This window comes from Apostichopus japonicus, chromosome 7 (assembly GCF_037975245.1).
Source record: "Apostichopus japonicus isolate 1M-3 chromosome 7, ASM3797524v1, whole genome shotgun sequence".
Taxonomy (NCBI): Eukaryota; Metazoa; Echinodermata; class Holothuroidea; order Aspidochirotida; family Stichopodidae; genus Apostichopus; species Apostichopus japonicus.
Window position 1 is genome coordinate 16,829,623 of NC_092567.1, and position 17,753 is coordinate 16,847,375.

At 37.8% G+C, this 17,753-nt stretch overlaps 1 protein-coding gene and 1 long non-coding RNA gene across 6 annotated transcripts in view; both read left to right on the forward strand.

Annotated features, from left to right (window-relative positions):
* LOC139969510 (soluble guanylate cyclase 88E-like) overlaps positions 1–17,753 on the forward strand; it is an 86,496-nt gene that overhangs the window by 17,706 nt on the left and 51,037 nt on the right. For 3 of the 5 annotated variants that reach the window (XM_071974552.1, XM_071974555.1, XM_071974557.1), the window contains exon 2: positions 12,958–13,910. In XM_071974552.1, the coding sequence (XP_071830653.1) occupies positions 13,229–13,910 (682 nt within the window). In that variant the 5' untranslated portion in view covers positions 12,958–13,228. Of the gene's footprint in view, positions 1–8,476; positions 9,002–12,957; positions 13,911–17,753 lie in introns of those variants that run through there. The other 2 variants (XM_071974553.1, XM_071974554.1) reach the window with 2 other exon arrangements.
* LOC139969513 (uncharacterized) overlaps positions 13,921–17,753 on the forward strand; it is a 6,638-nt gene continuing 2,805 nt past the window's right edge. The window contains exons 1-2 of the long non-coding RNA XR_011793739.1: positions 13,921–15,887; positions 16,690–16,904. This is a non-coding gene — a long non-coding RNA (uncharacterized lncRNA). The remainder of the gene's footprint in view (positions 15,888–16,689; positions 16,905–17,753) is intronic.

Below are 17,753 nucleotides of genomic sequence, written 5' to 3' on the forward strand. Positions count from 1 at the left end.
GTGTTATGTGTGTATTGGGCTAGATTGAACAGTGGAAATAAACTTCTTATTAATTCCCAAACAAATGCTGGAACTATAAGGCTCAATAGTTTATTTGAAGACTACACTCATTTGGTAAAGATTTCCTGTAATTTCCCATGTGAATCTAAATGGTTAGGCTTTGTGATATTGAATAAGCAAGGCTAGACCTTCAAACGTACAGTCACAGTAGGCTGAACAAATTATGTTGGCTAGTCAACGGTATTATATGTTGCGAGCAGTCAGGATGCACGCTTCAGTTCTATTTAACCTTTTCATTTATCATTTTTTAGTATTTAATTTCCGGTCACGCCCAGGAAACAATTGCGACATTCCTTCACGGTCGACTTGCTTACTGTAAGAAGTATTAACCGTTTTTTCTCAGGAAAGCTTGATAGTCTGAAGTTATTATAATATGTGCTTTTAGTATACTGCCAAAAGAGTAAGTTGTTGTATTTGTATTGATATTTTATGTAGAAGTAACGGAAAATTTAGTATGTTTAGTTTGGTCTAATTGCACGTTTTTTTTCTGTCCAATGTAGTGCAGGGTTCACTTGCGCGAATTCAAATTATTCTGTTTATGTATATGTATATGCATCGATTCTTAGATTATGATGTTTTTTTGACATTTATTTGTAATTCAAGCATATCTGTTTAGTAGCAAAGTTTAAAGGTTAAGATTAATTAGTTTTCTCTTTTTGATCCTAGATTGAATGAAACTCGTTGGCGTAAATAATAGATGAGATGATACAGTTTAACGCAGTTGCTAAAACTCTGGGTATTCTCTAGTCTTCGCCGGTCCATTATATACTTTAGTACTACTAGTAAGACTATATCAAAACGACCGAAGACAAACTTAGCGTAACAAAGTACTGATTCTCCTCTAGCCTAGGTCTAAACAGGCTTGTTATGTGAGCAAGCAAAATAACAACTAAAAACGATTAGGCCTATAAATAAGTTGGCTCAGTGCATTTCTGTTTCTAAAATTTTATATTTTTAAAGATCATAAAAACAAACAAAGATTTAGCCCATGTTTTATTATCTCTGTATTCTGGGCATTTGATTCTGGTTGCAATGGTGATGACACTCTCGTTCAAATTTTCAGCTTTATACAGTCTGCTTCAAACTTTGGGATTGTTTTTTGAGACTATAGTGGAAGCAAATCTCACATAACTTTGTGGTGACCACTTCATTTTTTTTTTTTTCAAATGATGAATACTTTGCTGTTTCTTTCTTCCAGCAGGAATTGAAAAGCCAAATATCTAAGTCAAGGGTGAGCTTTCCTGTGATGTACGACACCAGTGTGGAGGCAACAACAGAAGAGGAGAACTGTGTTATATATGGCTTAAAGACATGTTTTAAGATGATATATTGGTACCCTTCGCAGAACAAAAGAGTTTATCCAAGTGTCCAAAAAGCAAAGGAACAAGTACCATAGAGAAAAAAGATGGAAGAGTGAGTTTAACTATTGTACCCAACTGTTTAATGATATTTAAGATACTTTTCATAACCTGTTTTAAAAAAAAAACAGTCTAGTATATCATTTACGTGCAAGCTTCATAAGTTTGGTCAACTTTTCACTGATCTGTAGAGCGGGAGTCCAGAGGGTTTGGTTAGCTGGGAAGGTAACCAATTGCCTGGTACATCACAATGTTCACAATGCATTCCTGTATATGAAACCTGATGACTGGCAAACCGACTGTGGTGGATGTGGCTGGGAGAGCAATTTTAAAGTCACCTAATAGCTAACCTAGAGCAGCTTTCATGGTAACCACATCAAAGTAAGAACAATGTGTCAGGTATGGCCCCAAGAGCAACAAATGGCCATTGCCAGTAATTATTGGTGGTGGGGTACCCCTGCCAGTGATCTATAATTGACCCCTCACGGCTGACCTAGGTCAGCTCATGAGGTAACCACTTGAAACCTACTGGAAAATGTTGGTTAGGACTTCAGATACAAGGGATGGGCATTGCCAGTAATTTTTATTGGTGGGGTACCCCTGCTAGTAGACCCCCAATATGCCCATCCCCTCATTGACCTAGGTGAGCTCATGATTTGACCAGATGAAACCTACAGGAAAATGATAGGTATCACTTCATATGTAAGGATGGGCATTTTCAGTATATATTTTATATTGGTGGGCCACCACTGCCAGAGTCCGCCCATCCCTTACATATAGAATCCTGTCAATAATTTTCCAGTAGTTTTCAACTGGTTAAATCATGAGCTGACCTAGATCAATGAGGGGGGGGGGGGCTTTTTGGGGGTCTACTGGCAGGGGTACCCCACTAATATAAATTACTGGAAATGCCCATCCCTTACATATATATAGAGTCCTGCCAATCATTTTACAGTAGTTTTCAACTGGTTACTTCATGAGCTAATCTAGGTCAATGGGGGATGGGCATTTTGGGGGTCTACTGACAGGGTTACCCCACCAATGTAAATGACTGGAAATGCCCATCCCTTACATATGAAGTGATACCTATCATTTTCCAGTAATTTTTCAACTGGTTATCTCATGAGCTGACCTAAGTCAATGAGGGAATGGGCATTTTGGGGGTCTACTGGCAGGGGTACCCCCCCCCAACATAAATTACTGGAAATTCCCATCCCTTACATATGAAGTGATACCATTTTCCAGTAGTTTTCAACTGGTTACATCATGAGCTCATCTAGGTCAATGGGGGATGGGCATTTTGGGGGTCTACTGGCAGGGGTACCCCACCAATAAAAATTACTGGCAATGCCCATCAGTTGTATCTGAAGGCCTAACCAACATTTTCCAGTAGGTTTCAAGTGGTTACCTCATGAGCTGACCTAGGTCAGCCTTGAGGGGTCAATTATAGATCACTGGCAGGGGTACCCCACCACCAATAATTACTGGCGATGGCCATTTGTTGCTCTTGGGGCCATACCTGACATATTGTACTTACTTTGATGTGTTACCATGAAAACTGATCTAGGTTAGCTATCAGGTGACTTTAAAATTGCTCTCCCAGCCACACCCACCACAGTCGGTTTGCCAGTCGTCTGGTTTCATATACAGGAATGCACTGTGAACATTGTGATGTACAAGGCAATTGGTTACCTTCCCAGCTAACCAAACCCTCTGGGATCCCGGTCTATTGGGATCATTATTAACATGATTAACATAATTATTAAGCTTTGAGAAATAACTTGGTGTTATGCTGTGCAAAGCTAATAATTATTTGGTAAAGCTGCTATTCCTGGCTTATAATTTGAGGGACCTAGATTTAAATGTATACCTCCCAATATGTTATAAAATTTTAATGTAAATGTATGTTTATGATAAAGTGAGTTATCATGTGCTATATCTGTATCTGTGCTTACACGTATATCATATTTTCTGTTCACAGGTCAATAATGGTGCAGATTTTGGCTTCCTGAAGACAAGTGGGAGGCCATTTGTAGTTAAGAGAAACACTCTTTGTTCGTGAAGACTTAACTGGTGTCGATTTGGGGTACCACTTTAAAACGAAAGTCATGAGGAACCCTTGCCCAAGACTCAACTTTGCATTATTGTGCAGTGCTATACTTTTGCGATTCATGTTTGATCCATTAACTTGTCTTAACTTTGTTGGAAAAAAAATCAGATTTTCAGATTTTATTTACAGTGATTTCTTCTCTATCTGTCGAAAGTCAGCCTTTTGTAGACATCAGAAGTTTTATCAGAAATAAATACTGCCAACGTACACATTATTTGTGTTTCTTCTGCTATCTTTTCTTTCAGTGATACTAGTCAGTGAAACTAGTCGGGTTTAATTCTTTCAGTGAATCTAGTCAGTGCAACTAGTCAGTCGATACGACTAAGAAAGGTTAGTCAGGAGATGCACCATCCTGACTAATGTAAAACCTGCTATAAACTAGTCGGTGGCTCATATAAATTAGTCGGTAAAGACCGACTAATGTCACCAACTAATGTAACTGACTAATAAACATTTACCGACTAAAAAATTGTTGATCGACTAAGCTGACGGACTAAGATGACCGACTAAGAAATCCAACTGACTAAGGAATAAATTAGTCGGTATAGCAACTGACTAAGGCTATGTTAGTCGGGAGAGGCACCAGATGGACTAACGTTTTGTTAGTCGGTGAACCAATTTAAGTTTTCAGTGTATGGCGGTCACTTTATGGGAATTGTATAGTTGAACTTAGTCAATTGACTTTCATACTTTCATACTTTTTTTCTTTTGGTCTTTAAAGCCCGTGGCCATGGAAAGGCGTTGATAGTTACTCTTATGATATAACTGGCATGACCTAACGGCTCAAGAATAAGCATCGATCAAGGCTTGGAAGCACTTTGAGTGCGACCGACCGTTAATGCTCATATATATGCTCTTATGCCGGTTATGGAACAACACTCGTAGGCCTATTGCTTAAAAGCTTTGGTAATTGACCGAATCGCAAATTTTACCACAGACATCCTTACATCACCATTTAGGGTTTTTCATGCATGGATTTGCTATCAGAGCTACTGTTATTTCTATTTAAATATTTGATATTTTATATATATATTTGATATGACTATTTTCTTCTTTTCATTTTCTTCTTTTGTTTATTTGTTGAAAAATGGTCGACTTCACACGACTTAAAATGACATTTTTGTTAGTCAAAATATCATTGCCTGTTCAGAAACAAATAAATATGACATAACCAGTAAGGAAATTAGCAGAATAGAAAAATGAGGAGAAATACATATTTGATCCTAACAGGTGAGAGACGATTTGAAAGATAGGAAAGGAAAGGAAAGGAAAGGAAAGGAAAGGAAAGGAAAGGAAAGGAAAGGAAAGGAAAGGAAAGGAAAAGAACAGAAAAGAGGTTGTGAGGAATAAAAGTAGATACTTGGTATTTGGAAGTCGGATAAAAAACAAGGAATATATAATAAATTCAGAGATGAAAGTAAAAGCGGCTATGCCCGCAAAAGGTACTTTTGCCCCTTTTCATTTCGGGTAAATGTGTTTTATTACTCGGTTGAGTTAATTAGTCTGATAGGATTATTTCCCGCAGCTGTCATTTAGCCTTCAGTCGACAAGCACTCCAGCCTTCGGGCTTGGAGATTCGGGACAGCTAGGTCTTCATCTATATGCGTCGGTGATGTCCTTGTCACGTACGTTGTCAGATGTATGTGGTTCTTATTGTCATTGCCATAGTTACGATGTTTTCTGCTATATAATCGTGATGTGAGAGTTCATCTTGGCGTAAGTAATGTACCTTATCTATTTAACATTGCTTCCGATCAATATGTCATACAAAATTCTTGTCTCGTACTGTCTAATTACACACAATTTGAGCTAAGAACCCGCACGGAAGTCTAACTTGTAGCACATGTCACAGATATGATATGAGAACTTTAGTATTTTAAATATTTAACCAACTACATAACTAGAACTTAGTATAGTTTAATCTTCAACCCAGTATATATGAAGTTAGAACCGAGTGCATAAATCCCAAACCCACTATATGTGCTATGAACCTGTAACATTAAAAGTTTAATATTGATTACACTATATTAGTTTCGATCCGATTTCGATGTGAGATCAATACATTAAGTAGTTCGTATTGTTCGTATAATGCAATCATAACAATTTCCGCCGGTATCGACTATAAATAGTATCGACTCGTATCTAAGTAATGAGCAGGTGTGTCGCTCCCGCTGGCCGAAATAACGGAACGAAGAAGATCTCACGGGTTCGAAGTGGTGATGTGAGAATTTGTACTGTTAACGCAAGTAGACAATATATTTATGACATGACCCTGAATAGCTCGAGGACCCGTGGCAATAAATCCCACTTTCCTTTTGTTGATCATCGTTGCCGATAATGTGATTGAAAAATCAAAGCGAATTCTTCCCGACCTCATGACTATATTGGTCGCGAATTGCACCGCCAAGAGGTGTATCATCGCGGTGCCTACACAAATTATTGAAAGAACTTGAGTTGAGAATGTCAAAAGATCATTTTATTTGTCCTGCGGTCTCGAGGAAGATGTCTCTCGACTATCGAGTTCTCTCCATATCCACAGGAAAGGGAATGAACTCTTTAACAGGCCTGTAGTATAATTGAATGGACTTATAGATTGCTAACTTATCTGGAGCATGAAACTGATACTCATCTACTAAAGATGAACACGATCATCTAAATCTTTAACGTATCATGACTTCGTGACGATGATCTTGTCATATTGTCAAATGGATTGTCATATCCGAGTTTATATGTCAATAACTGCAGGATCATGTTTCCATTGTAGTAATGATGAGATTTGGCGTAACATCAGGATATCAGCCAGATAAGCATGTGTCGATAATTTGAGCGCCTTTTTTTCAGGGTGGATACGTGCGGAATGATAAAATCTTTGTTTATGATGATTATGATTATACTATTATGATTTTTATAAGGTTATTCAATTTCAAATCAGATGCTTGCGTATCAGACAAAGTTCACGTAAGCAGAGCCCAATTACCATCGAAAGGGAAACGATGTAAATATGGTTTATTGGTGTCTTTATGTAACGTTTTAACATAGCCATGGGTGACTTAAATTCCAACAAGGTTTTTTTCCCCCTTAATTTCTGTTTAACCCAGTCGATGATATTTACAAATGGCGGGAATACATTTAAGTAAGCTAATTCTGTTTATTCCTTTTATCGGTTTTTAGTTCAGTATTTATTTAATTTTTCACCATGCTTTTACTAAATGCGAACTTTCTTTGCGAAACACAAAAAAATCCCGTATTACCCCTCATAGTGAGTTTCGAGAGAAAGTGCATATTTTGTAGTCTATAATTTCAACGCAAACATGTCACCAGCTACCTTGTAATGTCAACAAACTCCCGGGCATAATGCTTCTTCTTCTGCGCGTAATATATCATTTCACGCAAGTTATTGTTTGCCTGTCAAACATAAATTCATATTAATTCCAGGTATATTATTTTATATGTAATTATCATAAAAATTATGTTGATTTCAGACGAACGATAATCTGCCTCGAAATATGATCTGCTACTTTCAGACAAATTATATACGAAAAAGTAAAAGAAAGCCCCCCCCCCCAAAAAAAAATACAAGGAACAAGCATGAGCCCCCCGTTTTGTTGGGGTGGAAGGAGGGGGTTAACATGAGCTGTAAAAATAGATGGAAAAAAGTACACTAAAGTTGAATCCTTACTCACTTGCTTCGTGATCGTTGATGTAAATGTAAACATTGGTACTCCAAGTGTATATTCTAAGCCGTAAAAAATATCTTTGCCGAAGAGAGTGAATCTTTCATCAGTGTGTTTTACATAAATCTAAGACTTCTGACTTATTTATTGACCTGTTTGTGAGGAAGTCGTGTGTTGTAAACCGTGCAAACTATGGGTGTTTACCTGATGCAAAGCTCGTTGCAGGCACGGAACTTAATATGTAGTTATAATATCGGGTTGTCTAGAATGTACCTATAGGAAACCCCTGATTGCTTCTGGGGACCCTTCATTTGCAAAAGTTCACTTAAATTCAACACTATGATTAATATAATACAGTATGCATGATAAACCGTGGGCTTGGAAATACAGAACAAGTCGCACCTGCAAAAGCAATATAGGCGCACTAATCCACTGTCAAACTTTCTCGTCTCACACAAGATGAAGTCGTATACCAAACAGTATCAACATAAGTTAAATAACTTATACGTTGACTATTTACTTCTTTAGTGGTCAGGGATAATAATATTTAAAAAAAAAACGAAAATTGCATAAAATAAAAAAAATTAAATATACAGTTCCAACTTCCAGCACTATTAGCCTTATTTATCTTTACAGTTGATTGATCGTCAAAGAGAGTTCAAAGCCAATCATGCGATCTCTTCATATCTGATGTTATATCAAGGCCTCTTTCCGTTCGGGGAGACTTGTTGATCTTTGAACCGTCCCTCGGAATAAAGTTGTCATTAAGATTTATATATTATTATATTAAAAGTCTTTTGGGGTTCAATATGATGCTCTTAACTGATTAAAAGATGCTTTTCATCACGGTATATATGCGTTTCACCAACTGAAAAAAAATTATTGTATATTTTTCACGTGTATATATTCCCAGACATCGCCAGCACATAGCAATTGTACTCTACACAACGCGCAAAATAAGTCAATCAATTTAAGCAGAAGTCCCAATGGGTTACACGATATCACCAGCCAATCACAAACAAGCCGTTTCCTCTCATAAATCCTTTTCGCTTCTCGGAAGATTCGGTTCTGCAGGAACTAACCAATCTAGCTAATTATCTGCTATATGCTATGTGGCTATCGTAACATCGTACGCTACTTCTGTGTAATAAGCTGGAGCTAATAACATGTGTTAGACTGGCTTGAGACATATTTTTTTTTTACAGCCGACGTATTAATCATTGTAACTGCGGCTAAAGCATCGCACGCGATCATTCAGCATGAAGGTTGCCTAAATGAATTAGTTTTGTTAATCTGCGCTGCAGTGTCAAGACGTTTGGTATCGCATGGGATATCTCGAAATGACCGAAATAAACACGAGAGAGTATGGAATATTATAACATATAAATATTGGTCACCTTATACTTGTAACACGTTCAATTGTCAGTAGGCAAAACATCATCTTCTCTGCTTGTGGTTGTAAGACTCGGTGGACGGATTCGAGGTCATATTATCGGCAAGCGCTCGGTACGTGTTCTGAGGATTACATCGCTCTCCTCAATTGGGGAAAATTGTTCTCACCTGGAGCACGTTTCACCTTTTTCCAAGATCCAGCTAATGCATTACTGCGTTCTAATAATATTTCATTTCGGATGTCACGTAGACAGTACATTGTTCTCTCTCAAGAAAAAAAAGTTTTGTTGCGTTGCGTATCGCTGGGCAGTGTGATATCCACTGGCATTGGTTTTTATCTAGACAGAATTATATCGGCCGCTATTTTGATTCATCCGTTACATGCTTTACATTTCATATCGTTACAGGTACGTATAATAACAATTATTTAATATGTGATTCTGATTATGTCTTATTATCCATGAAATGAAGATATTTCGATTTGAGATAAAAAATCAGACTTGTTTCGTCTTCGGTTCATCCGTGGAATTAGAAATAGCACCAGTTTCTTAAAACGTGACGGTGACATTAAACATGATTTCCTTGTGACATGACAGGAATTTGTCTTCCATTGATTCTCAAATATGTTACAGGGTAGCTAAGACTGGTTTTAAACTTCAGAACATTTCAAATTTAGAATGATATGGATGATACCAGCAATAAAAAAAACTGACTCTGGAAGTAGACGGATAATATTTTATGATACTCTCATATGTCATTTCCTTTCCATAATCTCACTAATATCGTCAATGTTTACTTACTTTAGGCCCTGAAAAAAAATAATAGAAATAAACTCTACACATATTTTGTTCGTGCTTAACTGGGAATTTTTTATACTGTTGCATGTGCCTTTTTTGTCATCAGTGAGAGAGAGAGAGAGAGAGCTAAAGCCAAGCTAGCTGATCTGAAAATTTGTGACTCATAACCACTGAGGAAATCCAAATTTATTAGCAGATTACCAGAAAAGGGATTTTACAATTCGAAAGCAAACAAGGAAGTGAGCTGTTTTTCCTTCTAATTTAAACATTGTAACCCCCCTCCCTTTTTTTTTTGGTTGCCTTTAAATTTATCATGGACTAAGCGACAGAACACTACGAATCAGTAAGACCAAAAACACTGACAGTCTCTATAACCTACGTCCTGTGGTATCTATGATACAGAACAATATAAACCAATGAACTATATAAGCAATGACTGTCTATGACCTAGACCATGTTATTTCTATAATACAGATCACTACAAATCTGTAACTTGAAACACTATAGCCGCAAAGGACACCAACTGCAAACACAGACTTCTAAGGAAGTACTTGATTATGTTTTCAAACATGCCCATTGTTTAATATTGCCTTGACCGAGAAATTCTTTTGTGCAGCAGTATAACAGTCTATGACCATGTGGATATATTCCATTACCAAGGTCCGAACGACTTGTGTGGTAAATGGATTTAACTGTGTACCTTATCGCTTGGTTGCCTTTGCAAGCTTCGCTTTCTTTTCTTATTCAGTATGGCGTTTGAAAAATAAGTCAAGTAATGTAATATTAATCAACCATATTTTGTATTGTTACCTTTACTTTCGTGACGAATAGCGTCACTGAGTGGTCCCAATTAACGTTTGTACTTCAACGAAGGTTTTTTTTTTCTTCTTTTCTACGATACTGTTTACTGTAAACTACTAGTTAGAGAATGTTGCATGGTTTAATATCACACGGCAAGCGAGACTTTGGAAAACAGGACCTATACTTAGCGTTTCCCAAAGGTCGGTAGAGATAAGATATTACTACAAAGAAGGATAAATAATGTACCAGAATTCTTCTGGTCTACAAGGTATACGTACGTACTCAATTCATGGCTAATCTTTCCTTGTGGCTTCCAACCTTCCAATAATTTGTGGTAGGTTTATATTATGGTTGACAGTGTGTATCCCTACACGTTTTCTCTCATGAATCATTGGACATTGTTTCGATCTTGGCAATTAAACTCTTGTTTGGCCTTGAAGGCATCTACGAATGTAGTGGTGACGGTATGTATTATTTATCACTGTAGAACGTTAGAAACATTTGAGAATACGTTTCCCCGTGGTGTAGTTTCAAGTGTGTAGATAATGTAGTCCACAATGGCAGTTAAGCTATCTGGTTCATATACCACATGTATGAACTCCGTAGTAGGTTCAGTACTACGACTCTGTATAAGTGGTAATATAAGCAACTGTTGTCATATGATAAGGATTACGTTGTAAGAAATCAGTTCAGAACGCTCTTCCCTTAGAATAACATGAAAGCAAAAAGGTCAATTAGCCGCCCATGACGTCTATGATTTCTGAAAGCAAACGATTTGGTTAGTACCTTATACCGAATCAGTCAGGCATCTATTCTACATGTACTGTGCTTCCAATGAAATGATAAATGTCTCACGCTGCTTTGCGGATATTACCACATGCTCTGTTGCCAACACGTCATCAATTAATGGTGTCCGAGTCCTGTATAGAGAAGAACTGCCTGCATGTTATGGATCTGGTGTGTATACACGTATACACTACAAGCTGATTGACAAATCAGACACTCATTTATCATACGTTTATCTCTCTCCTACATCTGGTCTTTGTCTGACAACATTAATGTAAACAAATCTCACACATCTTACACACAAGATCTCGCTCTGCTCTAGTTACAAAAGGTGTACGCAGGGCTGCCGTTACACGTACCGTGATAATTGACAAGAGGATGAGCGACGCATCTTGTTACTACAATCAGTTTAATTAAACGGAAGAAGCAACTTCGGGGATTTGAAATGTATCATATTTACGATACCGACAGTTATTCGGATCGAACTCATGCAGGTATTTTAACTGACCGTTAACGATAAATGGTAGCCCGGGTCAGGGACGTAGCCGGGGGGGGGGGGCAATGGGAGTGATCGCTCCCCCCTTTTTTGAGTACCCCGAAAACTAAAATTTAACTAGAAACAGGAAATATCATTAAAGCCCTCTTTTCAGGTTGAAGGAAGCTAAGCGACGCTTCCCCTGAAAGCTCGTCTGCTACGTAATACAATAATCTTATTATTGTTTATTTCCTGCAACGTGGGGGGCATTTTGGGCAAATGTTTTCTTTGTACATCATGGCGCTCCGTTGAGTGTAATAAGTGCCCCTTTGTAAAATTCTGCTTCCCCCCCCCCCTTTCAAATTTCTGGCTACGTTCCTGCCCAGGGCCCTCATCATGTATGGTCAGTTCATGTCCAACGTTGCACTGTGATTGTTATACAGTGAACGTGCATGGGCAATAGATTCGACTTGGTACAGCCCCGTCTCTTAGGTAAGCTGCAATGTGCTGTTCGATGCTAAATAAGCACACGCGTGACTGGGGGAGAAAATTCGTTAGGAAACAGTTGCTTGTAAATTGATTTGTCAACTGTAAAAATGAACCACTTCGTCAACCTTTTCTTTCTATGTCAAGCAATATCTTGACGTCAATACAACAGGATGTTATAGATGATGTTATAGGTCATCACGTATCGCCGCGAAATCTGTCAGAAAGAAAATCATCTACTGTTCAAACTTTCCATCTAATTGACTTCCATCCTAAGAACACGCTTTGTCCCTGACTCCTTACGTTCTTTCAAGGAACTTAATTAACTGAATTTAATTTGATATTTTACAAAAACAAAATAATCAACTACCCGTAAACGCTTCCCAAGAATCCATAGAACTGTACTTGGATACATTTAGCAATTCTTACAACCTAGATAATTTGTCGAGAAAACCAAAAAAAAAAAGACGAATTTCAGATTTGACAAGAACCAAGTACAAGCAATAACAACCGAGCTTACTATGAGTAAAAATGATTGATTATATACTGTATCAACTTAAGTTGTAGGATGTACATGTAGTCGGCATAATTTCCTGCCAAAAATGTAGTCTTGGTTATAACATTTCCAGTCAAGCAATATCTACCAAATGTGAGAATCCGAGGCAAGAATTCGCCCAGTCTCAAAACAGCCTACAAAATGTACACGAATTAGCGATCACGCTCAAAGTATATATACTCACCAAATCTCAAGAGGTATACTCAGATCTGCCACTCGTTGCGTTTTAAGTTACATTTTTTCTTTCGAAGGTTTGAACAGTACGGAGATCATTGTAAAATATGTGTATGCAGTTTTTAATTAAAAGAAATAAAGATATACTGAGGTAATAAATTAAAGACATTCCAGCACGTATTGTAGTTCACAGGCCTAATACAGAGAGGGCTGTTAAATCAAATCCTGCATTGCTTCCTCTCACGTTATTTATACAATTTTTGTTTCCTCTCATTTCTTTACCTTCAGGTAGCGTGTACGAGTAATGGCACCGTCCGTCTGTACGTCCTGTGATCATTCTCTTCTATAGAGTCACGTAGCGAAATTCAGCGAACACCCCCCACCCAAAAAAAAAAATGCATCAACTCACTGTCAGTGTTGCCTCTCGAGGCTAATTGTATTGCAAGATAATCATTATTAAAAGTTTCTGCACTTTCCCTCAATTGGCAGATTCATGGTCTGGTAAAAGGGGGGGAGACAGGCAGTTATTCACGCACATGTTCTTTGCCGGACTGCCAAGATGTACGGGTTGATTGTCGAAGGAATGTCCGAGATGATCATTGAAAGGTTCGGAGAAGAGGCATGGGAAGTCATTCGAGACAAATCTAGAATTAACGAGTATACTTTCGTTACGCACAGAATGTATAGTGAAAAAATTATACCTCGGCTTGGCCAAGCCACGGCAGAAGTCACGGGGTATTCATACGATGACGTCATGATGTGGACGGGCAAACATTTTGTGAAATTTCTTAGCAAATACGGGTATGAAAAGATGTTACGCGTCCTCGGCAGGAACATGCGAGACTTCTTGAACGGTCTTGACAATTTGCATGAGTATCTTCGATTCAGTTACCCTAAGATGAAACCACCGAGTTTCTTCTGTTCATCAGAGACCAAACAGGGTTTGACACTACAGTACCGTAGTAAGCGGCATGGGTACAAAAACTACGTTAGGGGACAGTTAATCGAGGTTGGAAGACTGTTCTACAATACCACAGTCGATGTCGAGGTTGTCGACGAGGGCAAAAAAGGAGATAACTATTTCGTGGTTTTCAAAATGAAATTTGATAATAAGGAATTCGAGGAGAGAGGAAGGAAGTCACATGCTATAGGTGACAATACCATGCTGAGATCATCCTTACTCTTTTCACTCTTCCCCTTCCATATTGTCTTCGGTGCCGATATGAAAGTCAGAAACGCTGGTAAGTAATCACCTTTTTGTTATCAAACTTTTGTCGGTGTTGGTTATTGTCATCACCAAAGGAAAGTAAACTGAACAAACTTCGTCTTCCCTAACATTGCAGTTTGTAGTCAGAATTAACCCCTCACCTACACAAAAAAAAAAAAAATGGATGACGTTTCCTGACATTCCAACTTTTCGACTTATTTGAATGACACTCATGTAGACTAATCAGCATTGCTGCATTGTTGGATTTTCAATCAAAACTGTTATCAAATGTTGACAACAAAAAAATCAAGGGAAGTTTTCTTTAACTGCGTGTCATCTCGTCATCTTCCCCGGTATTTATTGGTGAAGACGTTGAGTCGGTGACAAACAAATGACTTCCGCTTATACATCTGCTTCGAATCTCCCCACAAGCCTTTATAGTTTGTATCCAGCTTCATTTCGAGTCCTTGTCCTTTTCGTGATTAATGTGAACTCTAGTTATTATAGGCTGCCGCACGTTACTTGACTGTGGTTTGTATATACCAACCACGCAACACAATTCCTTCCTGCCCGTCATACCGTGTGGTTTTAAAGTACTAGTTCCGCGTTTCAAACTGACATGGATATCGATCAGTTTGCCTGGTGGCCAATGATTTGGATTTATTGAATCATCAGCAAGACACATGATGCAACTTTAAATCCACTGTACCGTACCGTAACGTTATATCGCATTAGAACCCAAAAGAAAATGGTGGGTGTATAAATGATTACATGACATGCAATATCCCAAGATATGTTGTCTCACAACTTAGACAACTGTTGGAATAACAACAAAGAACCCATACAAATACACACTCAGAATACCTAGCAGGTTAGCATTATGGCTGTTCAAGTATATAACTAGGTTAACTAAGCATCATACACTGAAAAAATAAACTAGTCAATATTACCACGGACTGACGTTAAATTGGTCTGTAACGTTAGTCAATGCACACGGACTAGCAAAAATCTTCGTTTCATCGCTGCTTCTTAGTCAGTTTACACTGACTAAGGAAAATATAATCGCAGCTTAGTCGGTGGCGACGGACTAAGGTATTTTAACCCATGGACTAAGAACGATACGGACACCCGATTTACGCCATAATCGTAGCTTAGTCGGTGTCGACGGACTAATGTATTTTAACCCACTTCGATTCACTTCAATTTGGAAACCGAGAGGCAACGCCGCAGCTTGCTGGACTTGGCATAGTTTCATACGATCACTCTAAGCAACTTTCAACCGTAAATCACCCAAGAAGGTCTTTACAAGAATGGAGGTATCAACTGCCATCATCGGCCTACCTGTTATTCCTTTAACTTGAAGGTAAAATTAAAGTTAATTGTTAGGCCACTGGCACTAGTACTGTATTATGGTTAGTGTAACGCTACCGTTGTCACGCTGGCGTTTCGCATACACAAGTGCAATGACAGTGAGTAGCCTATAGGCTTCTACTGGGTACTGCAGTGCATTCTCAACACTAACGTGTGCATTCTAAACACCAATTAACAATGTGTTATGTGTGTATTGGGCTAGATTGAACAGTGGCACATAATCTTCTTATTTATTCCCAAACAAATGCTGGGACTATAAGTCTCAATAGTTTATTTGAAGTCTACACTTATTTGGTAAAGATTTCCTGTAATTTCCCATGTGAATCTAAATGGTTAGGCTTTGTGATATTGAATAAGCAAGGCTAGACTTTCAAACGTACAGTCACAGTAGGCTGAACAAATTCTGTTGGCTAGTCAACGGTATTATATGTTGCGAGTAGTCAGGATGCACGCTTCAGTTCTATTTAACCTTTTCATTTATCAGTTTTTAGTATTTAATTTCCGGTCACGCCCAGGAAACAATTGCGACATTCCTTCACGGTCGACTTGTTTACTGTAAGAAGTATTAACCGTTTTTTCTCAGGAAAGCTTGATAGTCTGAAGTTATTATAACATGTGCTTTTAGTATACTGCCAAAAGAGTAAGTTGTTGTATTTGTATTGATATTTTATTTAGAAGTAACGGAAAATTTAGTATGTTTAGTTTGGTCTAATTGCACGTTTTTATTTCTGTCCAATGTAGTGCAGGGTTCACTTGCGCGAATTCAAATTATTCTGTTTATGTATATGTATATGCATCGATTCGTAGATTATGATGTTTTTTTGACATTTATTTGTAATTCAAGCATATCTGTTTAGTAGCAAAGTTTAAAGGTTAAGATTAATTAGTTTTCTCTTTTCGATCCTAGATTGAATGAAACTCATTGACGTAAATAATAGATGAGATGATACAGTTTAACGCAGTTGCTAAAACTCTGGGTATTCTCTAGTCTTCGCCGGTCCATTATGTACTTTGTACTACTAGTAAGACTAAATCAAAACGACCGAAAGACAAACTTAGTGTAACAAAGTACTGATTCTCCTCTAGCCTAGGTCTAAACAGGCTTGTTATGTGAGCAAGCAAAATAACAACTAAAAACTATTAGGCCTATAAATAAGTTGGCTCAGTGCAATTCTGTTTCTAAAATTTTATATTTTTAAAGATCATAAAAACAAACAAAGATTTAGCCCATGTTTTATTATCTCTGTATTCTGGGCATTTGATTCTTGTTGCAATGGTGATGACACTCTCGTTCAAATTTTCAGCTTTATACAGTCTGCTTCAAACTTTGGGATTGTTTTTTGAGACTATAGTGGAAGCAAATCTCACATAACTTTGTGGTGACAACTTTATTTAATTTTTTTTCTTCAAATGATGAATACTTTGCTGTTTCTTTTTTCCAGCAGGAATTGAAAAGCCAAATATCTAAGTCAAGGGTGAGGTTTCCTGTGATGTACAACACCAGTGTGGAGGCAACAACAGAAGAGGAGAACTGTGTTATATATGGCTTAAAGACATGTTTTATAATGATATATTGGTACCCTTCGCAGAACAAAAGAGTTTATCCAAGAGTCCAAAAAGCAAAGGAACAAGTACCATAGAGAAAAAAGATGGAAGAGTGAGTTTAACTATTGTACCCAACTGTTTAATGATATTAAAGATACTTTTCATAACCTGTTTAAAAAAAAAACAGACTAGTATATCATTAATGTGCAAGCTTCATAAGTTTGGTCAAATTTTCACTGATCTGTAGAGCAGGGGGGGGGGGGGGCATTTTGGGGGTCTACTGGCAGGGGTACCCCACCAATAAAAATTACTGGCAATGCCCATCAGTTGTATCTGAAGTCCTAACCAACATTTTCCAGTAGGTTTCAAGTGGTTACCTCATGAGCTGACCTAGGTCAGCCTTGAGGGGTCAATTATAGATCACTGGCAGGGGTACCCCACCACCAATAATTACTGGCAATGGCCATTTGTTGCTCTTGGGGCCATACCTGACACATTGTACTTACTTTGATGTGTTACCATGAAAACTGATCTAGGTTAGCTATCAGGTGACTTTAAAATTGCTCTCCCAGCCACACCCACCACAGTCGGTTTGCCAGTCGTCTGGTTTCATATACAGGAATGCACTGTGAACATTGTGATGTACAAGGCAATTGGTTACCTTCCCAGCTAACCAAACCCTCTGGGCTCCCGGTCTATTGGGATCTTTATTAACATGATTAACATAATTATGAAGCTTTGAAAAATAACTTGGTGTTATGCTGTGCAAAGCTAATAATTATTTGGTAAAGCTGCTATTCCTGGCTTATAATTTGAGGGACCTAGATTTAAATGTATACCTCCCAATATGTTATAAAATTTTAATGTAAATGTATGTTTATGATAATGTGAGTTATCATGTGCTATATCTGTATCTGTGCTTACACGTATATCATATTTTCTGTTCACATGTCAATAATGG